Here is a 25,713-nt window from a genome sequence, read left to right as displayed (position 1 = left end):
AATGAATGAACCAAATGGAATAAAGAAAAAGGAAGTTATGGCTCATGCATTCATTTTTGTTGCGTACAGAGTAGCCGGGTCGGCCCCTAGGGAGTTCGAAAAAGCGTTTTAAGTTTAGCCTTGGGGCTCAGACCGGCCCTTCAGGGACTCTAATCCCCAGACATCTGAGCATCCTCTAAGGAAGACATCACTCCTCTTTATCCACCTTCCCTTCTTGAACTACGACTGGGCAGAAGGGGCAAATGTCCCTTTTCAGCCACCTTAGTCCATGAGCCGAGTAGCGCCTTTCTATTGGCTGAGCCTGTTTGGCGCCAAAGTGCGGGGCGGAGGCGCAGAGCAGGAGCTATTGGGACGCTGAGCCACTAGAGCGCGGTGGCCGAGAGTCCAGCGACAGCTTGCCGTGACACTCGGCGGTTGTAGGGGCTGCGGGACCGAGGCGCACCCGCTATGTTCTGCGAAAAAGCTGTCGAGTTGATCCGCGAGTTGCACCGCGCGCCAGACGGGCAGCTACCAGCCTTCAACGTGAGGGGCGGCGGCGGGGGAAGGCCGTGCTGGGGGCGGAGCCTAGCGGGAGGGGAGGGGCCTAGTGTTGGGGTTGGCGGCGAGTCTCACTAGCCTCTTCAGGGTCGTCCACTTTGATGTTTCCGAGGCCGACAAAAAAATTTTTTTGAGACGCCAAATTATAAGAGGAAAAAGGCAAGACTCGTGTTTATGTTACTCAGTGATTTAATGAGTCTCTCCATCTGAGAGTATTTTAGTTTTTTCTTGCACCGGTTTGTCGCTGTTACTGTCTTTGACCAAACATTAACTAACGTGCGTCCTGATCGTATTTGGGCTGTGAAGTGTTTGATGTAAAAGCTGGCCTGCCGGCGTAGGAACGTAGCTTGTTGGGAAGGTGCCTGCCTGCAGAGATCCTAGTAGAGGGGGCGGAGCAACTTCTGGAACTATCGTGCAGTTTCTCGTTCTGGGTCATTTAGTCAAGCTCTCTGCACCATTTGGTACATTTGGCCTGGGTGGACAGCCATAGAGCTTGCAGGGTCCACTGCTGGTTAACACCACTGGTGACTTTTCTTCCCCAGTAGGCTGCATAGCTCTTTTCAGCATCCTCACAACTAGTCACTAGGGAGAAGGCTTCTAACTCAGCTTGATTTCTCAGTGACCTGCAGCTCAAGCATGTGGATTCTTCAGCAATAGGGTCTTACCATCTAGTTCTGGTCTAGCCCTTTGTTTTTTTGTCTCACTATATATTGTAGGATGGCCTTGAACACTTGATTCTGGTCTGCCTCCTGAGTGCAGTGATTACAGAAAAGCACCACCACTACCAGGTCCTTATGTTTAACTGTTTGAGAAATCGTAGAACTGATTTCCAAAGGGCTGCACCATTTTATGCTCCTTGCTAACACTTGTTATAACATTGAAATAGTATGTGTACTGTTACTTTCTGGTAACGTATGTGAATCATGGTGGGATATTGGTAGGGGAAGCAAGTGAATGCATATCAACATTAGTTTATATGTTTTAGGAGGATGGAATCAGACAAGTTCTGGAGGAGATGAAAGCATTATATGAACAAAACCAGTCTGATGTGTAAGTTTTGACAAGATTGATATTTTAAAATAATTTAAGACCTAAGATGTTAAAAACAGTAACCTTGCTTCTGTTTAATTTATTTATTCATTTAAATTCTCTGTGAAGTTAACACAAGACTAGAACTTAGGTTGGTGCCAGTCATAGGTTTTAACAGTGCTTGGCATGCAATGGATGCTTAATAAATAAATACTCAGGGCATGACCTCTCAAGTTGAAAGGAAGTAAAGTAGACTTAGAAAGGAGAGGCAGAAGCTAGGCGTGGTGGTGTACGCCTTTAACCCCAGCAGGAGCGGGAGGCAGATGTAGGAGGATCACTGTGAGTTTGAGGCTACCCTGAGACTACATAGTGAATTCTAGATCAGTCTGAACTAGAGTGAAACCCTACCTCAAAAACAACAACAAAAAGGTGAGACAGGAGCTAAAAAAGAGATCATGACAAATTGAAGGCATTATATCTATGGTTTATTTTCAGTAACTGGTCCCTTAGTGTGTTTGAAGGAGAACAACACATTTTTAAACTTAGTGGGAGCAGCAGTGGTTTCTGACAGCTCTAGTGGAGTTTCTTGAGAACTAGTGTCTTTAAAAGCTACAGCTTAGGTCAAGAGAGGGCTGTTCAGAGCTAAGCATGGCAATTGGCACAATGGAGAGTCTGGGTGCTATGACAAACTTCACAGGTTTCAATCACTTGGTAAAGTATAAAACAGAAAGGGGTACCAGTTGCTGGATTAAGGTTGAGGCGATCAAGACCTGTACTCGAGAGGAGTCTGTCTGTCCCTGTGACACAAGATCTCTGGCTTTGTGGATGGGAGGCTGTTTTGATGAGTCACTTGGATATAGAAATCAGTAGCTTGCTGATAAGATTTGTGAAGCATTCCTGTACATGTAATCAAGAAAGGTCATTAGGGATGGAATGAGGAAGTGAACCATAGCAGGTTGGCAGCAAACATAAGGCTTATGTCAAGTCCTGAACTTAAGGCTCCAGGTCTTTCATTGATTGATTCAACAAGTATGCACTGAATTTGTGCCGATAAATGGTTCTGGTATTTCTGTGGTAAATTTATAGTCGAGATTCCTGATCATGACCCTTGCTGACTTGTGCCAGAGACAGATAGTAGATATTGATGTGCCAAATTGGGAGACGTGCTCTAAAGGAAGGCAAGAGGGGAGAATAATGGATACGTAGCCAAGATTAAGGAATCAGGAGACATTTCAGCTGATACCTTAAGAAGAAGGTTTTGGTGAGGCAGCGATGGTGGACAGAAAGCATTCTAAGCAGCATGTACAGCACATGTCAGGGTCCAGGATCATAAAGGAAGGGTATATTCAGGAAACTGGCACTTAGAAACCAACATGGCACCAGATGAGATATTTAAGTGTGATGTAGTGGGTGTGACAAGTCTTAGAGAAGTGAGAGGAGAAGGAGGCCTCTGTGCATCCAGGTCAGTAGAGGGGATCTGAGCGAACAAAAAGTGGGCAGAATAAAGATGTATTTTGGAGTTGGTCCAGTGAGGATGTGACTTTTCTGTAGCCCCTGTAGTTGTTCTATTGCAGCTTTATAATCCAAATTTCTGTCTTCCCTCTTAAATTCTCTTTGGAAAGGCGACCATTGTTTCCAGTTTCTGGTTAAAGTTGTTTGTGAATGGAAGTCAGTTCCTTTCTAACTAGCCATGTGTAAATGTGAGGTTTTTGGTTTTTTTTTTAAACTTGTATTCTCTGAAGTGCCCTGATGTTTCAGGTTTATCTCGTGAGAAAGATCTCATACTGTAGCTCAGGCTAGCCCCAGACTTGTTATGTAAGCCTCCTACCTCAGTCTTCCTAGTGGTGGGAGCCACCCTCTGCCACCATATGCCCTGCTAGTCAGGTGTAGTTTATTTGTACTTTTTTTTTTTTTGAGGTAGGGTCTCACTCTAGCTCAGGCTGACCTGGCATTCACTATGTATTCTCAGGGTGGCCTTGAACCCATGGCAATCCTCTGCCTCCTAAGTGCTGGGATTAATGGCATGCACCACCATGCCTGGCTTGTCCTCTTATTTTATAATTCACAACATATTATAAGTAGCAATTAGGAATGTGAAAAATAAGTATGACCTTCATAGGGTGGCAAAGTGTACAGAACAGTGCTGTGTGGCCACGGCATGTGGTTTAGGGGTAGAGTGCTTGTCTAGCATGTGCAGGGTCTTGAGTTTGATCCCCAGTAGCACAAACACAAAATAGCTCAGATCTTGACACTATGATAAAATGGGACTTACTGTGCATATATTTTCAGGGGTGAGCACTGTGTAAATGAATCCTTTTCTTGTCCATCTGGTTCCTTTAAAAACCCCAAATAGTAGATTCTTATACATTCTGTACCTAGCAGTAAAATGTAATACTATCCGAGATGTACTTCTTATAGAGCACCACCAAAATTTTGTCCCTTTGTGTGAAAAACACTTTATTCCATGTACATAGTTGAAGATTGTGCAAGAGGAATGGACCATTTGACTCCACTTGAACTTACTTTGTCATAAGAATTTGGAAGAACCAATGAAAGGAAAGTACTAAGTAAGAAAAAAAAGGGGTGACAGACATGGGACCAAAATCCTATGAACAATATGAGGTTTGTCTCTTATGGCAGCATGATTAAGGAATTCCAAACAATGAGCAAACACAGTGATTTTCTCTTAGATATAAAAGAATTCATCCTTGTGCAGAAATGTCCAGTACCATATGTCCCTGATGGGATGAGCTTAGGGTATTTCACTTCTGACTTGTTTGTTTGTAGGTAGGATCTCACTATAGACCAGGCTACCTGGAAATCACTCTGTAGCCCAGACTGACTTTAAAACATTTTTATTTGTTTATGTGACAGAGAAAGAGGAGGAGAGTGAGAAAATGGGCACACCAGGGCCTCCAGCCACTGCAAACCAACTCCAGTTGCATGTGCCCCCTTGTGCATCTGGCTAACCTGGGTCCTGGAGAATTGAACCTGAGTCCTTCGGCTTTGCAGGCAAACAATGCTTTAACTGCTAAGCCATCCCTCTACCCCCAGGCTGACTTTAAATCCACAGGAATCCTCTTACTTTAGTCTCCCAAGTGCTGGGACTAAAGGCATGTACCACCATACCTGGCTCTTGTCCTTTAGCATACTGGTAAAAGCACTGAAGTGGAGGTGCTTTACTTTGATTGACTTGCTTGTTTTAAATGGACAAAACAAACCTGTAAGTCAGTCCATTGGCTTTGAAATTTTTAATTAACGCTGGAATGTAATCATTTGATATTTGCCCCCTAAATGTTCTTATCAGGAATGAAGCAAAGGCAAGTGGAAGAGGTGATTTGATACCAACCATCAAGTTTCGGCACTGTTCTTTGTTAAGAAATCGGCGCTGCACTATGGCATACCTGTAAGTGTCTTGGGCTTTGCTTGGAGTGTCAGAGAACCCAGAAGGTTTTCCAGTATAGTTTGATTGCCCAATGGTTAGTGAAAGATCTTTTCTCTCTCTCTCTCTGGCTTTTTTTTGTTTGTTTCTATTTTTAAAACTTTTTAGGAGCCGGGCGTGGTGGCACATGCCTTTAATCCCAGCACTCGGGAGGCAGTGGTAGGAGGCTCTCTGTGAGTTCGAGGCCACCCTGAGACTCCATAGTGAATTCCAGGTCAGCCTGGGCTAGAGTGAAACCCTATCTTGAAAAAAAAAAAAAAAAAGAAAAGAAAAAGATAAAGAAAAAAACTTTTTAGGGGCGGGAGTAATGGCTTAGTGGTTAAGGCACTTGCCTGTGAAGCCTAAGGACCCAGCTTTGATTCCTTAGTACCCACATAAGCCAGATGCACAAAGTGGCACATTTGTCTGGAGTTTGCTTGCAGTGACTAGGGGCCCCAGTGTGCCCATTCTCTCTATATCTGTCTCTTTCTCAAATAAGTAAATATTTTTAAAAAAATTTATCATGAAAACTTACTCTGGGTATGGTGGCTCATGCCTTTAATCCCAGCACTGGGGAGACAGAGGTAGGAGGATCACCATGAGTTTGAGGCCACCCTGGAGACTCCATAGGGAATTCCAGGTCAGCCTGGGCTAGAGTGAGACCCTACCTTGAAAAACAAAAAAACAAACAACAAAAAACCCTAGAAAAACAAACCTTGCAATATTCATGAAAGAGGAAAAATAATTTGAAACTATCATAATCCTTAGATCTTTTAATGTTTTACCATCTTTACTTCATTGTATTTTGTTTGTTTTATGCTACACTAGTTTAGAATATCATGACACTTTACCACTAAATAGTTAATACTTTTCTTCTCCAAGCAATAAGGATCTTTTTGGCCTTTATAATCACTGTATGTTGTCACATTTGGAGAAGTGAACATTGCCTAGTGACATCTGTCCAGTCCTTCTGCATGTTTCTGCTTGTCCCAAAGATGTCTTCCTACTGTTGATTTGTTTCAGTTAGAAGCCAAAGAAAGTCCACCTAAAAAAAAAAGAAAGGCCACCTGCTCCCTTTAGGTTATTATGAGTTTTGACTCTCCTGTTAGCAGAATGGCTGCTGCTGCTTCTTCCTTTTCCTCCTCCTTCTTCTCCATTTTTGTTTGTTTGTTTGTCTGTTTTTGTCCTATTGAAATAGGATCTCACTATAGCCCAGACTAATCTAGAATTCACTCTGTATATAGCCCAAGCTAGCCTCAAATTCACAGGGATCATCCTACCTCAGCTTCCCGAGTGCTGGGATTAAAGGCACACCCACCTTTCTTTCTTGTTTTGTAAATCTCTTTATTTTATGGGCATGCCAGAGCCTCTTGCAAACGAACTCCAGACACATGCACTACTCAGTGCATCTAGCTTTACATGGGTCCTGAGGAACTGAACCCAGGCTGGCAGGCTTTGCAAGCAAGTACCTTTTAACTGCTGACCATCACCCCAGCCCAAGAATGACTTCATATCTCTCTTTTATTTTCATACCATCTAATTCCTTCTTCATGACCTAGGTACGACCGGTTGCTTCGGATTAGAGCACTTAGGTGGGAATATGGCAGCATCTTGCCAAGTACCATACAGTTTCACATGTCTGCTGAGGAAGTAAGTTACCACTGTTCAAATTTACAACACTGCTGAGGTTTTGGCATTGTTCTCTAAACATATGTGTTGCTGTTACAGTTTTTGTTTTTCAGCATCTATTCTTCAACAATTTCTGGATGAATTTCATTTGTATATACTATGATTGGAAGTATGTGGCAGGGAGTAATTCTAAATGTTTTATGGAAAACTTAACAAAATAGAGTCCCAGTATGTTATTAGTGTTCCATCGTTGGGATTAAAAAAACAACACGGGTTGGAGAGATGGCTTAGCGGTTAAGGCTTTTGCCTGCAAAGCCAAAGGGTCCCTGTTCAATTCTCCAGGACCCACGTAAGCCAGATGCACAAGGGGGTACATGCATCTGGAGTTCCTTTGCAGTGGATGGAGGCCCTGGTGTGCCCCTTGTTTCTCTTTATCTTTCTCTCTCTTGAATAAATAAATAAATAAAATATATTTTAAAAAACAATACTGATATTGTTCTTTGGATGTACATATGTTCATGCATACGTACATGTACCCTAATCTACATTACAAATTCATATTAATAATAAGGATTTTAAAAATATTTTATTTAGCCAGGCATGGTGGCACACGCCTTTAATCCCAGCACTCGGAGGCAAAGGTAGGAGGATCACTGTGAATTCGAGGCCACCCTGAGACTATATAGTGAATTCCAGGTCAGCCTGAGCTAGAGTGAAACCCTACCTTGAAAAACAAACAAAATAAGAATATTTTGTTTATTAGAGAGAGAGAAAGAGGAAGAGGCAGATAGAGAGAACGGGCTCTTCATGACCTCCAGCCACTGCAAACAAACTCCAGACACATGCACCAACTCATGCATCGGGCTTATGTGGGTTCTGGAAAATGGAACCTGGGTCCTTAGACTTTGCAGGCAAGCACTTTAGCCATTAAGCCATCTCTTCAGCCCAATAATAAGTTTTGATTTACCTAGCCACTAAGACCTAGACTAGCTTTGTGTTTATGGACACAGGATTGGAGTCCGATAGACTTGAGTTCAAATCTTAGCTCTCTGTGGACTGGCTAATCTCAAGCAAGAAATTTGACTGCTCCCTCATTTACAAAATGAAGTATCAGCCTGTTATATGTTTATGATGATGCTTGATAATTACAAGTTACACACATAGTCTTCCGTAAGATTGCCCTCACTTAGGACCCTATACCCATGTTCTGAAACCCCATGTTCTCCTTGAGTTCAGTAATTCTCTACATTGATTCAAAGAACTTTGGAAAGCATACTTAAGATTTTAGTGTTCTAAGGCTGCAGAGATGGCTTAGCAGTTAAGGTGTTTGCCTGCAAAGCCAAAGGACCTCAGTTTGATTCCCCAAGATCCATGTAAGCCAGATGGACAAGGTGGTCATGCATCTGGAGTTTGTTTGCAGTGGCTGGAGGCCCTGGTGCACCCATTTGCTTTCTCTTCCTCTATCTGCATCTTTCTCTCTCTCGCTTTCTCAAATAAATAAATAAAATTTAAAAACAAAGCTGGGCGTGGTGGTGCATGTCTTTAATCCCAGCACTCGGGAGGCAGAGATAGGAGGATTGACATGAGTTCGAGGCTACCCTAAGAATGCAGAGTGAATTCCAGGTCAGCCTGAGCTAGAGTGAGACCCTACCTCGAAAAACCAAAATAAATAAATAAATAAACAAACAAAAAACAACTTTAATATCCTAGAGCAAAGCAGATACAAATTAGCGCCGGCCATAAGAGGTTTACAAAAGCAAGGGCTGGAAGGGCCCAGATCTGAAGCTTCTGGTATCTTATCCCAGTGAAATCAGGAGTTAGCACACTCTTGATATAGTCCATAGGTGCATTACAGACAGCATTGTTATCCATTTGTGCTGGTCTTGGGGTTTCACTGAGAGAACTGACTATGGAGTCACCAGCTATGTGCTGAGCTTAGTCTCCCATCTTTCTTCTGTTATCAGGAGGCCCAAAGCCTCTTGATGAAATGGTTGATCTTTCTTGGTTGACCAGCCCCTTCCATTGAGTCACCTCATTAGTAGATGCTATCAGGGCCCACTGTGAATAACAAGATCCACTCCTTACTCCCCTCCCCTCATCAATTGAGGTGATAATGTGATTTATGTCCCTTATGACATCTATTGCTTTACATCCCTGAGATGAAACTAACTTTTTGTTTAGTTTTATTTTTGCGGTAGAGTCTCACTAGTATAGGCTGACCTGGAATTCATATGTAGTTTCAGAGTGGCCTAGAAGTCACAGTTATCCTTCTACCTCTACCTCCCAAGTGATGGGATTAAAGGCTTGCACCACACACCCTGCTAATGAAACTAACTTTAAAAAATATATTTTTTTAATTTAGTTATTTGAGAGAGAGAAAATGGGCACATCAGTGCATCCAGCCACTGCAAAAGAACTCCAGACGCATGTGGCCCCCTTGTGCATCTGGCTTATGTGGGTCCTGGAGAATTGAACTGGGATCCTTTGGCTTTGCAGGCAAGCATCTTAACCGCTAAGCCATCTCTCTAGCCCTGAAAGTAACTTTTATCATGATCTTTGATCTTCTTAAATTCAGATTGTAAAAATTTCGTTGAGAAATTTTGTGTCTGTGTTCAGTAAGGAAATCTCTGTAGTTCCTTTTACTGTTGTGTCTTTACCTGGTATTAAGGTAGTGCTGACTTCATAGAATGAGTTTGGTGGAGTTCTTTCCCTTTCTACTTTGTGGAACAGTTGGAGGAGTATTATAGCTCTTTACAGGTCCAGTAGTTTGTGGTTTGAATTAGGTGTCCTCCATAAACTCATGCATTTTGAATGCTTGGTTCACAGCTGATGATAATTTGGGAGGTAGAGCCTTGCTGAAGGAAGTAGATTGTTGGAGATGAGCTTAAAGGTATTCTAGCCAGCTCCCCATTTCTAGGGCTCAGCTCACTCCTGCTTCTGTTACCCACTCGATGTTGGCAAGGAGGTGATGTCCAGCCTCTGCTCCACCATCATTTTTCTGTCATCATGGTGCTTTCCCTTGAGACTGTAAGCCAAAATTAATCCCTTCCCCCAATTAGCTGCTTCTAGTTGGCCATTTTTTTTTCAGCAATGTGAAAGTAACTGCAACAGAAAATTGGCATCAGCATAGTGGAGTTGTGCTAGAAATCTGACTGCTTGACTTTTGGTCTTTTGGTAACCTTTACCCAAGAGATACCATGCAATGCTGTCAGCAGAGCTTGACGGACCATTCTGGTTAGAGTTGAAAGAACAAACTGCAGTAAGACCCATAGACGGTGAGGTTTGCTCATGAGGGGGAAGAAAGAGCTTTGTCCAAATTGGGCAATTTGTGTAAGAGGTTTACTCAGCCTGTTGTGTGAGTGTGCATTCTGCCTGTCTCCTGAGAACTCTTGCAGAGTTGCATTGCATATAAGTGGACTGGTGTGAGCAGATGGATATGGCACAGAAAGAAATGGAAGTTTCAGCCTGGAGATAATGCTTGTTCAGCTGTAGTTGTTTGAGAGATTACCACCACTGACATAGGCCAGTTGTTCTGCACTGGGAAAGCAGAAAGAATGCTGGCTCTAAAGTAAGGGGCTCGAATGCTGAAGGAGTGTCCTGCTTGTCAAATTCAGCTTCCCCCCACCCCAGATTAAGAAATTTGGTAGGGGCTGGAGGGATAGCTTAGCGGTTAAACACTTGCCTGTGAAGCCTAAGGGCCCCGGTTTGAGGCTCGATTCTCCAGGACCCACGTTAGCTAGATGCACAAGGGGTGCATGCGTCTGGATTTCGTTTGCAGTGGCTGGAGGCCCTGGCGCACCCATTTATTCTCTCTCTCTCTCTCTCTCTCTGCCTCCTTCTCTGTCTGTCACTCTCAAATAAATAAACAAAAAAATTAAAAAAAAAAAAAAGAAATTTGGTAGCCCATCTGGTATATAGAACATGTATAACAAATGCAGAAAAGAGAGGGGCTTTGGTGTGTTTTTTAGAACTGGCCATGCATGATTTGCAGCAAGCTCAGTGGAATACCTATGTGGAGGCCCAATAGAGCCATGAGGATGATCCATAAGTTGTAGCAGAGCAGGACATGCAAGGACTATGAGACGGCTGCCAAAGAGAGCCGCTGGCCTGGGATAGATTGTTCCCCAGGCTGTAAGGAGCCTGGCCTGAGGGGCAGAATTGGAATCCTAGCAACTTTGTTACTAGTTACAGATGTCAGACTTGGAGCTACAGGATTTGATGTTTACCTTGTTTGTTTTAGAGCTTGCATTGATTCATTCTGTCCTTGTTATACTCAATGCCATTTTTGCAGTGTGAATGTTTTCTCTATGCCATTATGTGGTTTGGATTATATGTCCCTCATAAATGCATGTATTTGGTATATTTGATCCTCAGTTGGTAGAAATTTGGGAGGTGGAGCCTTGCTGAGGTGTGTTGGGGGCAGACTTAGGGGAGTTGTATCCAGCTCTCCCTTACCAGAGCCTGGTTCACTGTCCTGCTGATTTGTCCACCTGATGTTGGTAAGGAGGCGGTGTCCAGCCTCTGCTCCACTATCTTTCCCTGCCATCATGAAGCTTTCCCTCAAGACTGTAAGCCAAAATAAACAACTTTTCTCCTATCAGCTACTTTTGTTGGGTGTTTTGTTCCACAATGGGAAGGTAACTATAACTGGTAGAATTTGGTAGTGAACCCATCTGGTCCTGGGCTTTCCTTTGTTGGGAAGATTTTGTTGTTGTTTGAGGTAGGGTTTTACTCTACAGAAGGTGCATGTGCCACTTTGTGCATCTGGTTTATGTGGATATTACAGAATTGAACCTGGGTCCCTAGGCTTCACAGACAAGTGCTTGAACTGCTAAGCCATCTCTTAGCCCACCTTTTGTTTTTCAGAAAGCATACATTTTCAAGGTTCATCCATGTGGTCATTATATCAAAACTCATTGATGGTTGCATACTGTTCCTTATATGAATGTACATAATTGATCATGATTTGATAGACAGATGAGTTGTTTTCTACCTCTCCCCCTCCCCAAGATAGGGTCTTACTGTAATTGAGTCTGACCTGGAACTCACTCTGTAATCCCCAGCTGGCTTCACACTCACAGAGATCCTCCTTCCTCTGCCTCCCTAGTGCTGGGATTAAAGGTGTGCTTCACCACGCCCAGCTTGTTTTGTTTTCATTTTTTTTTTTTAAGAAAGAGAGAGAATTGGTGTGCCAGGGCCTCAGCCATTGCAATTAAATTCCAGATGCTTGCACCACCTAGTGGGTATATGCATCCTTGTGCTTGACTCACCTTTGTGCATCTAGCTTATGTGTGGTCTAGAGAGTCAGACATGGGTCTTTAGGCTTTACAGGTAAGCACCTTAACCACTAAGCCATCTCTCCAGCCCATGGCTTGTTTCCTTGAATATATCTGCAGTTTTCAAGAACAGCATTAATGCTGGGTATTGTGGTGCACACCTTTAATCCCAGTACTTGGGAGGCAGAGGTAGGAGGGTCGCCATGAGTTCAAGGTCACCCTGAGACTACAGAATAAATTCCAGGGCAGCCTGAGCTAGAGTGAGACCCTACATAAAAAAACAAAGAATAGCATTAATACTGGTGTGGCATCTTTACCATAATTCTGTTTCTGGTAGAATGTTCCTTACGCCTATGCTGAAGAGCACTGGAGTACATGCTTTCTGAGAACCAAGACTTATGTTCATTTCGTTGATGTGCTGTGCCCCTAGAACAGTGCTGGGGTCACAGAAGGCAGTTGATTGCATTTATAATATAGAGGAATAGTGGTCACATTAATGATGTATGGGATGTGTTATAGTCAGCTCCTTGTTCCTGGGACTAACATCCAACCAGTCATAGCTTATGGGAGGAAGGGGTTTATCTCAAGTTTACAAAATCCAGAGGAAAGTCCATCAGTGGCAGAAGAAGCTGCTTACTTCCATAGATCCAGGCAGAGAGAAACAACTGTAGCAAGCAAACACCAACATTAGCAAGCATGAACTGCCAGGTCTCAAGCTGCTCTGAGCATACCTAGTTTGGGCTGGACTCAGATCCATCCCCAATCACACCTTAGGGCTAGAGTCTAAGATCTGCCTCCAGTGACACCTTTTCCCCAGTAGGGCTCCACCCACTGGAGACTTAAATACCAAACCTGAGTCTATGGGATGATATATTCAAACAACCACATGTGTTGGTTTTGAAATGAAGAGTGTGGTTTTGTACATTTTCTTATGCCTTTGTCATGTGACCATCTTTTGTTTACAGATGGAGTGGTTCAATCATTATAAAAAGTCCCTTGCTACTTATATGAGGTCACTGGGAGGAGATGAAGGTTTGGACATCACACAGGACATGAAACCTCCTAAAAGCCTATATATTGAAGTATGTATGCCTTCTTTAGTGTGTACATTGTGCTACTTTATATTAACTATGAAGGGTACATGAATGTATGTTGGCTTTTGTTAAAAAAGAAAGGATGCCGGGTGTGGTGGCACACGCCTTTAATCCCAGCACTTGGGAGGCAGAGGTAGGAGGATTTCTGTGAGTTCGAGGCCACCCTGAGACTCCATAGTGAATTCCAGGTCAGCCTGGGCTACAGGGAGACCCTACCTCAAAAAACCAAAAAAAAAAAAAAAAAAAGAAAGGAGCTGGAGAGGTGGCTCAGTGGTTAAAGGCACTTGCTTGCAAAGCTTGGTGGCCAGAGTTCAGTTCCTTAGTATCCACATAAAGTCAGGTGCACAAAGCGGCACATGCATCTGGAATTTGTTGGTAGTAGCAAGAGACTCGGGCACAATGATTCTCCTGTCTGTCGTCTTCCTCTCCTTGCAATAAATAAATCAATTAATACTAAATAAATAATTTTTAATTAAGTAAAAATGAAAGGAAACACAAGCTAAAACCAAAAGAGTGGCCTAGAGGAGGATTGTGGGAATAAAAGAGCTAAAATTTCATGAACAGGTCTATTTTTTTTTTAATTTTTGTTTATTTTTATTTGTTTATTTGAGAGCAACAGACAGAGAGAGAATGGACACACCAGGGCTTCCAGCCACTGCAAATGAACTCGATATATGTGCCCCCTTGTGCATCTGGCTAACATGGGTCCTGGAGGAATTGAGTCTTGAACCCGGGTCCTTAGGCTTCACAGGCAAGAGCTTAAACACTAAGCCATCTCTCCAGCCCATGAACAGGTCTATTTTAATAGTTTTGCCTTTGGTGCCAGGTCATTGTTTTTCCTATGTAATTAAAATTATGATGGTTAGCTGGGCATGGTAGCGCACATCTTTTATCCCAGCACTTAGGATGCTGAGGTCAGTGGATCACTATGAGTTTGAGGTCATCCTGGGCTTGAATGAGACCCTGCCTCAAAAACCAAACAAATTGTGAGGATATATATACCTGTAACCACTAGCACTGAAGGGTGAAGTTACAGGATTGGAGTTAGAAGTCAGCCTGAGCTTCATAGTGACTCCCAGGGCAATCTGTGCTGTATGGTGAGGTCTTGTCTCCAAAACAGCAACAAAAAATGAAATTCGATCAAACTGGAAGGTCGGTTTGTACATGTATCTTGCTTGCTTGCTTGCGGACACTGAGCCTTGCTGCGCTGCATGGACGGCTGAAGTGACCTTTCCAAGCCGCAGGCCTACAGGTGCATCCACTGCATCTTGCTTCAAACCCTGATCTGAAGGCAAAGCCACTCAAACAAATCTGTCCTTCAAGTGGATGGCTTAGTCAACAGCAGTTTATTTTATTTTATTTTTTTAATTTTTAAAGTTTTTATTAGCATTTTCCATGATTATAAAAAAAAATCCCATGGTAATTCCCTCCCTCCCCACCCCCCACACTTTCCCCTTTGAAATTCCATTCTCCATCATATTACCTCCCCATCACAATCATTGTACTTACATATATACAATATCAACCTATTAAGTACCCTCCTCCCTTCCTTTCTCTTCCCTTTATGTCTCCTTTTTAACTTACTGGCCTCTGCTACTAAGTATTTTCATTCTCACGCAGAAGCCCAATCATCTGTAGCTAGGATCCACATATGAGAGAGAACATGTGGCGCTTGGCTTTCTGGGTCTGGTTACCTCACTTAGTATAATCCTTTCCAGGTCCATCCATTTTTCTGCAAATTTCATAACTTCATTTCAGGAGTTTATTTTTGTTTTGTGTAGTTTTTAAGTTTTTCTCTAATACTCTATTGGGATAAAGTTACACATGACAAATTTGATCACCTTAGCCAGTTTTATTTTTGAAATTTTATTTACTTGCAAGCAGAGAGAAAGAGAATGAGAGGAGAAGGCCAGGGTCTCCAGCCACTGCAAATGAACTCCAGATGCATGTGTCACTATGTGCATCTAGCTTTACATGGACTCTGGGGAATCGAACCTGTATCATTAGGCTTTGCAGGCAAGTGCCTTAACCACTGAGCCATTTTCCCAGCCCTTAACTGGTTCTTTTACTGAGGGGCTGAAGGTTGAGGATGCTAGGCCAGTGCTCTTCCAGAATTATATATATCCCCAGCCCCATTTTAACCAGTTTTAAGAGGGTTAGTTCAGAATGTTATCAATGCTTTCATAGTATTATTCAGCTCTCACTACCATCCATGTCCAGATTTTTTTTTGATTTGAAGTAGGGTCTCACTCTAGCCCAGGCTGACCTGGAATTCACTATGTAGTCTCAGGGTGGCCCTGAACTCACGGTGATCCTCCTACCTCTGCCTCCCGAGTGCTGGGATTAAAGGTGTGTGCCACCACACCCTGCCTCAGATTCTTTTCAACCTGCAAAACTGTTCTCATGATGTAGCCCAGGCTAGCAGTAAATTCACAGACTTCTTGACTCAGCCTCCCAAGTAGTGATTACAGGTATGTGCCCCCCACTCCTGGCATAAAACTAAAACTTTATATCCACTAAACAGTATTTCCAGGTTCCCCTCCTCCTAGCCCCTGGCAAGCCATTCTTCATTTCCTGTTTCTCTAGGTACCTGTATAAGTAGAGTCATACAACAGTTGTCTTTTTGTGACTGGCCTATTTCACGTAGCATAATGCCCTCAAGGTTCAGCCATTCATGTTGTAACATAGGCCAGAAATTTTTTCCTTTTCTCTAAAAAAATTATCAATACTTTATTTCAATTAGAATTAGAACCTCTCAGTGATTTCATAGTTATCTTATTATTATATCTCATATATTATTTATTTATCTATTTGCAAGCAGAGAGAGAGGGAAAGAGAAAGAAAATGGGCATGCCAGGACCTCTTGTTACTGCACATGAACTCTAGATGCATGTGCCACTTTGTGCATCTGGCTTTACATGGGTTCTGGACAATGGAGCCAGGCCATCAGGCTTAGCAAGCAAGCACCTTTAACCACTTAACCATCTTTCCAGACCTGGAATTTTACAGGTTTAAAAGCTACGACCAAAAAAAGAAAAAAGCAGAAACATCTTGTTGAAACAACTTTAAAAACCAGTGCTACAAGTGGAACCACTTGGCCATATTTCTTTCTGCCCAGTCCTGGGGAATCCCCACAAAGAAATATCTTTTCCTTTTGTTCCTCTTTTTTTTTTCAATTAGGGTCTCACTGTAGCCCAGGCTGACCTTGAACTCCCAGCAATCCTCCTACCTCTGCCTCCCAAGTGCTGGGACTAAAAGCGTGAACCATTATGCGTCTTCTTCTTTTGTACCTTCAATTGTTCTTGTGAGTTGCTTTCTATTTCTATATCCAGAATGATGAAATAACAAGGCCAGCCACAAAGCCAAAGGTCACTCCACACCTAACAATCTTTCCCGATCCAGTGCAGTAAGAAACGCTCCCAGCCATGCTCCTACAAAACCAGAAATTGTAGTAATATGAAGACTGTTCTCCCAAATGGATAATATAACTCCATCTCTGCTGAATAATCAGCCATGCTTTGAAGTTTGATCTTAAAAAGCATAAGCAAGGTACTGTTATAAAGGTAGACAAAATTCCTGCAAATAAAGACTGGCATGGTGGCACACGCCTTTGATCCCAGCATTTGAGAAGCCAAGGCAAGACAATTGCTGTGAGTTCAAGGCCAGATAGAAACTACAGAGTGAATTCTAGGTCAGCCTGGGCTAGAGTGAGACCCTATCTCAAAAAAAAAAAAAAGTCCTGCAAATAAAAATTTCCAACATGCCACGCAGGGTGGCACACGCCTTTAATCCTAGCACTCAGGAGGCATAGGTAGGATTGCTGTGAGTTCAAGGCTGCCTTGAGACTACATAGTGAATTCCAGGTCAGCCTGGGCTAAAGTGAAACCCTACCTCAAAAAAAAAAAAAAAAGTTTCCAACACCAACTCTATAGAACAAAAATCACATGAAAGGGGAAATAAGATATTAGAACACAGATACAGCATTTCAAGAATCTGATTACCTCAAAAAAAAAAAAAAAAAAGAAGAATCTGGTTACCTTATGTGATAAGAGCTACTTTTAGAGGATATATTTGGTTTTACTACTAAATATAGTAGGAGATTGACAACAGCTACAAAAACCGAACAGATACACAGCCACACCAAATGTGTTTCTACTACTGAGAAGTTACTAAGAATGATGAAAGAGCTACTGTGAATAGAGCGGCAGTAAACATAATTATGCAAGTATCTCTAAGGTAGTGTGACGAGTCCTTAGGATATATGCCTAGAAGTGCTATAGCTGGGTCATATAGCAAGTCTATTTTTAGCATCTCAGGAACCTCCACACTGATTTCCAAAATGGCTACACCAGATTACATTCTCACTAACAGTGTAGTAGGGTTCCTCTCTTTCTGCATCCTCACCAGCATATATTGTCATTTGTTTTCTTGATGATGGCTATTCTGACAGAAGTGAGATGGAATCTCAAAGTAGTTTTAATTTGCATTTCCCTGATGGCTAAGGATGTAGAACATTTTTTAGATGTTTATATACCATCTGTATTTCTTCTTTTGAGAACTCTCTATTTAGTTTCATAGCCCATTTTTTAATTAGGTTGTTTGGTTTCTTACTATTTAGCTTTTTGGGTTTTTGTTATTTTGTTGTTGTTGTTGTTGTTGTTGTTTTGAGGTAGGGTCTCGCTCTAGCCCAGGCTGACCTAAAATTCACTATGTCGTCTCAGGGTGGCCTTGAACTCATGACAATCCTCCTGCCTCTGCCTCTCGAGTGCTGGGATTAAAGGCATGTGTCACCATGCCTGACTTGGTTCCTGCTATCTTCTCCAAGGGTTTTTTTTTTTTGGGGGGGGGGGGCAGAGAGAGAGAAAGAATGGGTATGCCAGGGCCTCTAGCCACTGGAGATGAACTCCATACTTATGTACCACCTTGCGCATCTGGCTTACATGGGTCCTGGGGACTTGAACCTGGATCCTTTGGCTTTGCAGGCAAGGGCCTCAACTGCTAAGCCATCCCTCTAGCCCTCCTTCAGGTTTTTGAGTACAGTGAGCCTGGTGTGAGTGGAGAGTTCCCCCTCCTGGGTTCTGTTCTGTGGCTCCGGCATGTGGCTCTTCCCAGAGACTGGGAGCAGTGTGGTGGAAAGAGCTGATTCTGCCGGCTTCCTGTGGTTGCTAGCAGCTCTGGGTTGCTCCTGTGTTGCCACTGTGGATGATAATTGCTTATACACCTTCACTTTTTGGTAGAAGAGTGTATTATGGTGTTTTTCTGCTTATTTCTCCCCCTAGGCTGCTTTGGTGAAGCTACTATGTTGCCATGTTAACCAAAAGTCCCCAAAATAAAACATTAAAAAAAATTCTGTGAGCTCCTGGTTCAGTGAGAGACTCTACCTCAAAAAAATAAAAAAAAAAAGAAAAGAAAAAGAAAAAGAGGAAAAGGAAATGGCTATCAAAGTCAGTCTTGCTTCTCTCCTCCACCCAGCAACTAATCCCTCTCCCGATTCCTGTCATGAGTGGTGCCTCATCTTTCTTTATTTTTTCTACTGCTATGAATAGTGGAGGAGATTGGAAGAATCTCTTCGAGGAATTATGCAAACTTGCCTCATTCTCCTATTGTTACTATATGGGTGAGATCTGCAAGAATCAGGCTGGAGTAGATCTAAAACAGTCTCAAAGTGCTCCTGCCTTTCTGCATGTGCAGCGAGGAAGGATCCGGCCGCCTTGGCCCCGCCCCCGTGCGTGCTGCCAGCACTGACCCTGCGCACTCAGAGATGGGGCCACTTTTCTTCCTTGCATCAGCTGGAGGCATCAGAATACCACAGTGCCAGCAGCGTAAGTGCCCAGAGAAAACAGATAATACTTGTACCGGGTAGATGTTATGCAGTGCTCATTTTCTTTTTGATCATTACATATGTAACAAGGCAGGCATAGTGCTGCACACTTGTACGGGAGCCTCATACCAGAGAATTGCTTGAATTTGAGAATCGGAGGCTAGTGAAACCCTATCTAAAGAAAGGAAAAAAATTAATAAAGTATGCTTTTCCTTTAAGGTGCGATGTCTAAAAGACTACGGAGAATTCGAAGTTGATGATGGCACTTCAATCCTACTGAAAAAAAATAGCCAGGTATTTCTTGTCATAAACTTAAAGCCTTGTAAGAATGTTCAGAGTGGAAATGTGGGGCTCATTAGCAAAGTAAAGATTCCCCTTGTGATGATCCTCTGTATCTTAGCCATTATGTTTAGTATAAGATGCCCTGTGTCATACTTTTTCAAAATAGTAAGACTTGAAGCAAATGTTTCATATCATAAGAAAAGATTATATACTTTGCTCTTGTTTATATTTGACACTAAACATTTTCTCAGGAAGTGATTGTAATGGGCCTTATTTTAGTTAAGTGATAGATTTTTGAGGCTCCTAAATTGTTCAATTTAAACTAGGTTTGTGGCATTGGCCTATAGTCTCAGCTATTCAGAAGGCTGAGATAGGTGAATTGAAAGTTCAAGGCCAGCCTGAGCAACTTAGTGAGACCATGTTTCTTTCTTTCTTTTTTTTTCTGTTTGTTTCTTTCGAGGTAGGGTCTCACTCTAGTCCAGGCTGACTTGGAATTCACTATGCAGTCTCAGGGCTAGACTCTGTTTCTAAATAAAAAGTAAAACAGAGCTGGGCTTGGTGGTGCACACCTATAATCCCAGCACTTGGGAGGGGAGGCAGAGGTAGGAGGATCGCTGTGAGTTCGAGGCCACCCTGAGACTGCATAGTGAATTCCAGGTCTGCCTGAGCTAGAGTGAGACTCTACCTTGAAAAGCTTAAAAACAAAAAAACAAAACAAACAACAACAAAAAAAAAAAAAACAGAGAGCTGGAGATGTACCTAGTGGTAGTAGAGCATTTGCCACGAGGCCATAGGTTCAGATCCACAGCATGACAAAAAGACAGATAAAGGGCTAGAGAGATGGTTTATCAATTCAAGTGCTTGCCTACAAAGCCTAAGGGCCCGGGTTCAACCCCCTATAACCCATGAAGCCAGACTCACAAGGTAATGCATAAGCATAAGGTCACATATGCACACAAGGTGGCATGTGCATCTGGAGTTTGACTGCAGTGGCTAGAGGCCCTGGTGTGCTAATTCTCTCTATTAAAATTTTTTTTTTAATTGGGCTGGAGGGATGGCTTAGCAGTTAAGGCATTTGCCTGCAAAGGGCCCACGTTAGCCAGATGACAAGAGGGCACACACATCTGGAGTTTGTTTGCAGTGGCTGGAGGCCCTGGCGCACCCATTCTCTCTCTCCCTCTTTCTCTGTGAAATAAGTAAATAAAATATTTAAAAAAATTTTAAAAGATGGCTAGAGATGTGCCTCACTGGTAGTGTGTTTGGTCAGCAGGCACAAGACATAGGTTTGTATTCATAGTAAGACAAAAAGAAGCTAAATTTAGCTTCCATCTTTGAATTTATTTTAAAAAGTTGCTAAGCAATTGTTTTCATCTTAAGCTTCATTGTAGCCTGGCTCTAATCACACAGTGAGAGAGCAGCAAGTCATGCATAAGCAGAATGGTTTAGTAGGACGACACTGAAACTATAAACTTTAAATAATTTTTATTTATTTGAGAGGGAGAGAAGGGGAGAGAGAGAGAATGGGTGTACTAGTGTGGGTACCTGGGTCTTCCAGGGCCCCACTGCGGTTCCCCCGAAAGCATCCCAGGCAACTGTGGTGGTGAGCACAGGAAAGAAAAGACTTGTGGGAGACAGTTTCTGTGAACAGCTCTCTTTAATCAATAGGGAAATGGGTTTTATAAAGCAGTTGAGGGCCCTAGGGGGATTGGATGTAAAGGTTGCTTGCTGATGCCTAATTAGCATATGGGGACATACATTCCAGCATATAAGCAATGGTACAGGGGGATGGGCTTTGCAAAGGTGCTGGCTGATACCATATAAGGAGTTTCCTAGGCAACTGGCCAAAGGTCATAGGTTTATGGGCAAAGCCCAAGTCTTGTCTGAATGTCCAGGTATTCCTGCTTGGAGAGGGAGTGGCCTTATTTCCTTCCTGCTGATCTCCAGTCTGAGATTTTTGTCCAGGGGTCCAGGCTCACTGAAATCCCCAAGAATAGGGGGAGGATCCTGGCTCACTGTGACCTCTGGGAATGCGGGGAGGAGCTCCCCTGATGGTCTGGTCCCCGAGATATGACCTGCAGTTCAGACTGCTGCGACTGCTCTGTAGCCTGGGCCTTCATGTCAGACTGCTTAGGCTTGCTTTAACCCAGGGCCCTGCCTATGGGTTAACACCAGGGCCTCCAGCCACTGCCAACAAACTCCAGACACATGTGCCACCTTGTGCATCTGGCTTACATGGGTCCTGCAGAATTGAATCTGGGTCCTTTGGCTTTGCAGGCAAGCATTTTAACCGCTAAACCATCTCTCCAGCCCAAGTGTAAAGTTTTAGGTAGAACCATGGCTTCACATTGGCCAAATTCATTTATAACATCTCCTCATTTCTGAAATCACCAGAGAGGAGGAGGAAAGACCTGAGAACAGCCACTTTCTTTTCTTTGCCTTTTGTGGTGGTGTGAACCAGTTAGTGTCTTGACCCTGAGTCAAAGTGCTGACTGTTTATGCCAGGAAGCAGAATGCTTCAGGCCATCTGGTGACTGGGCTTATTCCCTGATTGTCTCCTGTTTTACTAGTGTGGAACTTCCACCCCTTGAAACAAAGTCTGCATATTTTAAGGGTATTATAAAATATTTAGTGTTAAAATGCCAGTTTCACTCTCATATGCTCTCCTAAATTCATTGCACTAGGATTACAACCAGAGATGAATTAATATTTTCATAAAATTTTTATTTTTGGAGGCTCATGGGAGGCTGTGGATCCCAAGAGAAAAGCTCTCACAAAGCAAACACACAGAAGTGTCACTTCATCCCACAGTTGACTTTTTCTTGAACTCTGTGCAGATCTACCTGCTTGTGCTGAGGCAGTAAAGCCTGGGCCTGTTCGTCCGCTTCTTCCTGTGTGGACATGTGAAGGCCTTCCTCCTGGGACACTCAGCTGCACAGTGGAGCCATTCACAATCCAAATAAAGCTAGGCGCACAAAGTGGTTGGTGTATGTACCTGGAATTGATTTGCAGTGATGAAGAGGCCTTGGTGTGCCCATTCTTCAACCTGTCTCTCTTTCCCCACCGCCAAAAAAAAAAAAAACCTATTAAAAGCCAGGCATGGTGGTCCATACCTTTATCCTAGCACTTTGGAGGTAGAGGTAGGAGGATCACCATGAGTTTGAGGCTACCCTGAAACTATAGGTAGTGAATTCTAGGTCAGCCTGGGCTAGAGTGAGACCCTACTTCAAGAAACTAACAAAACAAAAACAAAACCATTAAATTAATGCTATTATTTAAGAGGAAAGCCAATGCACAAAGTGGCACATGCATCTAGAATTTGTTTGCAGTGACTAGAGGTCCTGACGTGCCCATTCTGACTCTCTCTCTTTCTTCTCTCCATCTCCTTCTGCTTGCAAATAAATTAAAAAAAAATTTTTTTTAAATATTTGTTTTTATTTATTTATTTATTTAAGAGAGAGAGAGAAAGATAGATAGAATGGGCGCACCAGGGCTTTCAGCTGCTGCAAATTAACTCCAGATGCATGCGCCACAATGTACATCTGGCTTATGTGAGTCCTGAGAAGTGAACCTGGGACCTTTGGCTTTGCAGGCAAGCGCCTCAACCATTAAGCCACTTCTCCAGCCCAATAAAAATATTTTTTAAAAATTAAAAAAACTCGGGCTGGAGAGATGGCTTAGCGGTTAAGTGCTTGCCTGTGAAGCCTAAGGACCCCGGTTCGAGGCTCGGTTCCCCAGGTCCCACGTTAGCCAGATGCACAAGGGGGCGCACGCGTCTGGAGTTCGTTTGCGGTGGCTGGAAGCCCTGGCGCGCCCATTCTCTCTCTCTCCCTCCATCTGTCTTTCTCTCTATGTCTGTCACTCTCAAATAAATAAATGAAAATGAACAAAAAAAAAAAAATTTAAAAAAAAATTAAAAAAACTCATGTTACTCAGGCATGGTGGCTAGTGTATGCCTTTAATCCTAGCACTTGGGAAGCAAAGGTAGGATTGCTGTGAGTTCAAGGCCAGCCTGAGACTACATAATGAATTACAGGTCAGCCTGGGCTAGAGCAAGACCCTACTTCAAAAAACCAGACAAGCAGCTGGGTAGTGGCACATGTCTTTAATCCCAACACTCCAGAGGCAGAGGTAGGAGGATTGTCGTGAGTTCAAGGCCACCCTGAGACTACATAGAGAATTCCAGGTCATCCTGAGCTAGAGTTAGACCCTACCTTAAAAAAAAAAAACAAAACCAGACAAACAAAAACTTGTGTTAGGGCTGGGGAAATGGCTCAGTAGTTAAAAGCATTTGCTTGAAAAGCCTGTTGGGCCAGATTCAATTCCCTAATACCTTCATAAAGCCAGATGCACAAAGTGACATATGCATCTGTATTTTATTTGCAATGGCAAGAGGCCCTGGCACACTGATTCTCTCTTTGTCTCTGTCTCTTTCGCTCTCTCTCTGCTTGCAAATAAATAAATAAAGATAGTTTTAAAAGCCAGACATAGTGGTGTGCACCTTTAATCCCAGCACTCAGGAGGCAGAGGTAGGAAGATTTCTGTAAATTCAAAAGGCCCTGGTATTGCTCAGTCTCTCTGCTTCTCTCTCCCCCCTACCAAGGAAATAAATAAAAATACATTTTTTAAAATATCATGTTAATAGTCAGTAGCTCATACCTTCTTTTTTTTTTAATTTTTTTTTAAATTTGAGACAGAGAAAGGGAGAGAGAGAGAGAGAGAGATAATGGACACACCAGGGCTTCTAGCCACTGCAAATGAACTCCAGATATGCACCGCCATGTACATCTGGCTTATGTGGGTTCTGGGGAATTAAACCCAGGTCCTTAGGCTTCTCAGGCAAATGTCTCAACCACTAAACCATCTATCCAGCCCTAGTATCTCATACCTTCTAATCCTAGCAGCTAGGAGGCTAGAGCAGGACGATTGTCACAAGTTCAAGGATAGCCTGAGCTACAGAGTGAAACCCTGTCTCAAAGAAAACAAGAAACAAGCCAGGCTTATTGGCCCCCTAATACTTGTAATGTACTGTTTCTCAGTGCTGCCCAGTTACATCTTTCTTGGAAGTTTCTGGGGTCACCTGAGAGCTTAGACACGTTCCTGGTGCTGTGCCTCACACTTGGATTAGTGAGCGCTCACTCCTGCTCGAAGCCTCTTTGTGTGGAAGGGAGACTTTGTCCACCTGCTTTGAGCCCTGTGGAGCCACATGATGTCCTCACAGACATTAGCTACACGACAGAGTCTCTCATACCATGTAGGCAAGCTCCTCTGCAGGTTTCAAGTACTTGAGGAGGCAGGAGAGAAGATGTCACTGTTGTTAGATGTTGACGTAGCCACTCCTTGTTGGTATTTCACATAAACCTTGCCACTTAAATCTACAGCCGAGACCTCACCTTCAAAAACACAAATACTATGGAAGACACCATCTAAAACACAGAAGTCTCAGTTGAATTCAACTTATACAAACAATGAGTTTTTTTGCAAAAATAATTTAGTGGAGTTCACAGAGGAGTGAGATCAGTTTTACATGATTGTAAACTGCAAATTACATTTAGCTTTTAGCTACTTGGTTATAGGAGGTAGAAAAATACCCAATCAGTGGCTGTGTTTTAACGGTGCAGAGTGTAATTTAAAATGTTGTGTTAATCATGTCTCTCTCTTCCTCCTTCACTCCCTTTTGCCCGCAGCACTTTTTGCCTCGGTGGAAGTGTGAGCAGCTGATCAGACAAGGAGTTCTTGAGCATGTCCTGTCGTGACTGCATCACGTGGTGACACGTGCAGGGCACTGCCACCTCTGGTCCGGGCGCGAAGCTGAACCTGACTCATGGCCGTGTCTGCATCTGGACCTCCAACCCTTTCCAACTTCCTTGATTTAAAATTTTCAGACACACTTTAAGATGACGAAGACTGGCTGGGAGTGTTGCTTGGTGGCGGAGGGCTTGTCCAGAAGTCAAGGTGTTCTGGATCCCATTCCTGGCACTACAGATAAACAACAGATAGTACCTCCAGACGCATTTGGCCTGGAGTACAGTTGGCTAACCATTAAGGTCTGGTTTCTGTGCTATGTACCAATCCTTCCTACTCCTTCTTACAAGCTGTATCTGTAATCTTAACACTCCCACAGCTGTTACACTGTTCTTTTATCCTTTTATAAACAGCAATAAACATTTTAAAGCTTCATTCTGTTTTTGGGTGGGATGAGGAGTTGTTAAGAAAAAAGAAGGAACACTCCAAAGAGTCAACAAGCATGCTGAAGATCTACCAGCATCCAAAAAGGAGAAAGACAGGAATAAAGAAAAGCCACATCTCTGAGTTAGAGCTCGGAAGAGTGAGTGGGCTCCATGGTAAGGATCTATGAGCCACTGCCTGAATCTCCCTTTTTATTATTAACAACCCCTCTCACACAAGGTAGGGTCTCACGGTAGCCCAGGCTGATCTGGCACTCACTCTGTAGTCCCAGGCTGGCCTCAAACTCATAGCCATCCTCCTACCTCTGCCTCTGCTGGCTTTAAAGGTATGTGCCACCACTCTTGGCTTTTTCCTCTATCTTTTTTTTTTTTTCAGTCATTTTTATTTTTTTTAATTGACTACTTCTTAATTATAAACAATAAACCATAATAATCCCCC

General features: G+C 43.0%; 1 protein-coding gene across 2 annotated transcripts; it reads left to right on the top strand.

Annotated features, from left to right (window-relative positions):
* Positions 1-328: 328 nt before the first annotated feature.
* On the top strand, positions 329-25,266 carry Gins1 (GINS complex subunit 1). 2 transcript variants are annotated; one of them, XM_045156904.1, is made up of 7 exons: positions 329-522; positions 1,523-1,587; positions 4,874-4,972; positions 6,547-6,637; positions 12,858-12,974; positions 19,027-19,101; positions 24,774-25,266. In XM_045156904.1, exons 1-7 carry the CDS (start codon positions 448-450, stop codon positions 24,840-24,842), a joined length of 591 nt encoding a protein of 196 aa, XP_045012839.1. In that variant the 5' UTR covers positions 329-447; the 3' UTR covers positions 24,843-25,266. The 2 variants fall into 2 exon arrangements, with proteins under 2 accessions (XP_045012839.1, XP_045012840.1); XM_045156905.1 differs by lacking the exon at positions 329-522 and adding an exon at positions 588-696.
* The last annotated feature ends 447 nt before the right edge of the window (positions 25,267-25,713 follow it).

The sequence above is a fragment of the Jaculus jaculus genome, chromosome 8 (assembly GCF_020740685.1).
Source record: "Jaculus jaculus isolate mJacJac1 chromosome 8, mJacJac1.mat.Y.cur, whole genome shotgun sequence".
Taxonomy (NCBI): Eukaryota; Metazoa; Chordata; class Mammalia; order Rodentia; family Dipodidae; genus Jaculus; species Jaculus jaculus.
Note: the sequence above shows the minus strand (reverse complement) of the source record. Positions and strands in the feature narration are given on the sequence as shown.

What these genes read in the sequence shown, in the direction of transcription:
- Gins1 (XM_045156904.1), top strand. Translation starts at nt 448, where the DNA reads ATGTTCTGCGAAAAAGCTGTCGAGTTGATCCGCGAGTTGCACCGCGCG. An exon ending in GAACAAAACCAGTCTGATGT is followed by an intron (nt 1,588 to 4,873) that starts GTAAGTTTTGAC and finishes TGTTCTTATCAG; the next exon opens with GAATGAAGCAAAGGCAAGTG. An exon ending in CGCTGCACTATGGCATACCT is followed by an intron (nt 4,973 to 6,546) that starts GTAAGTGTCTTG and finishes TTCATGACCTAG; the next exon opens with GTACGACCGGTTGCTTCGGA.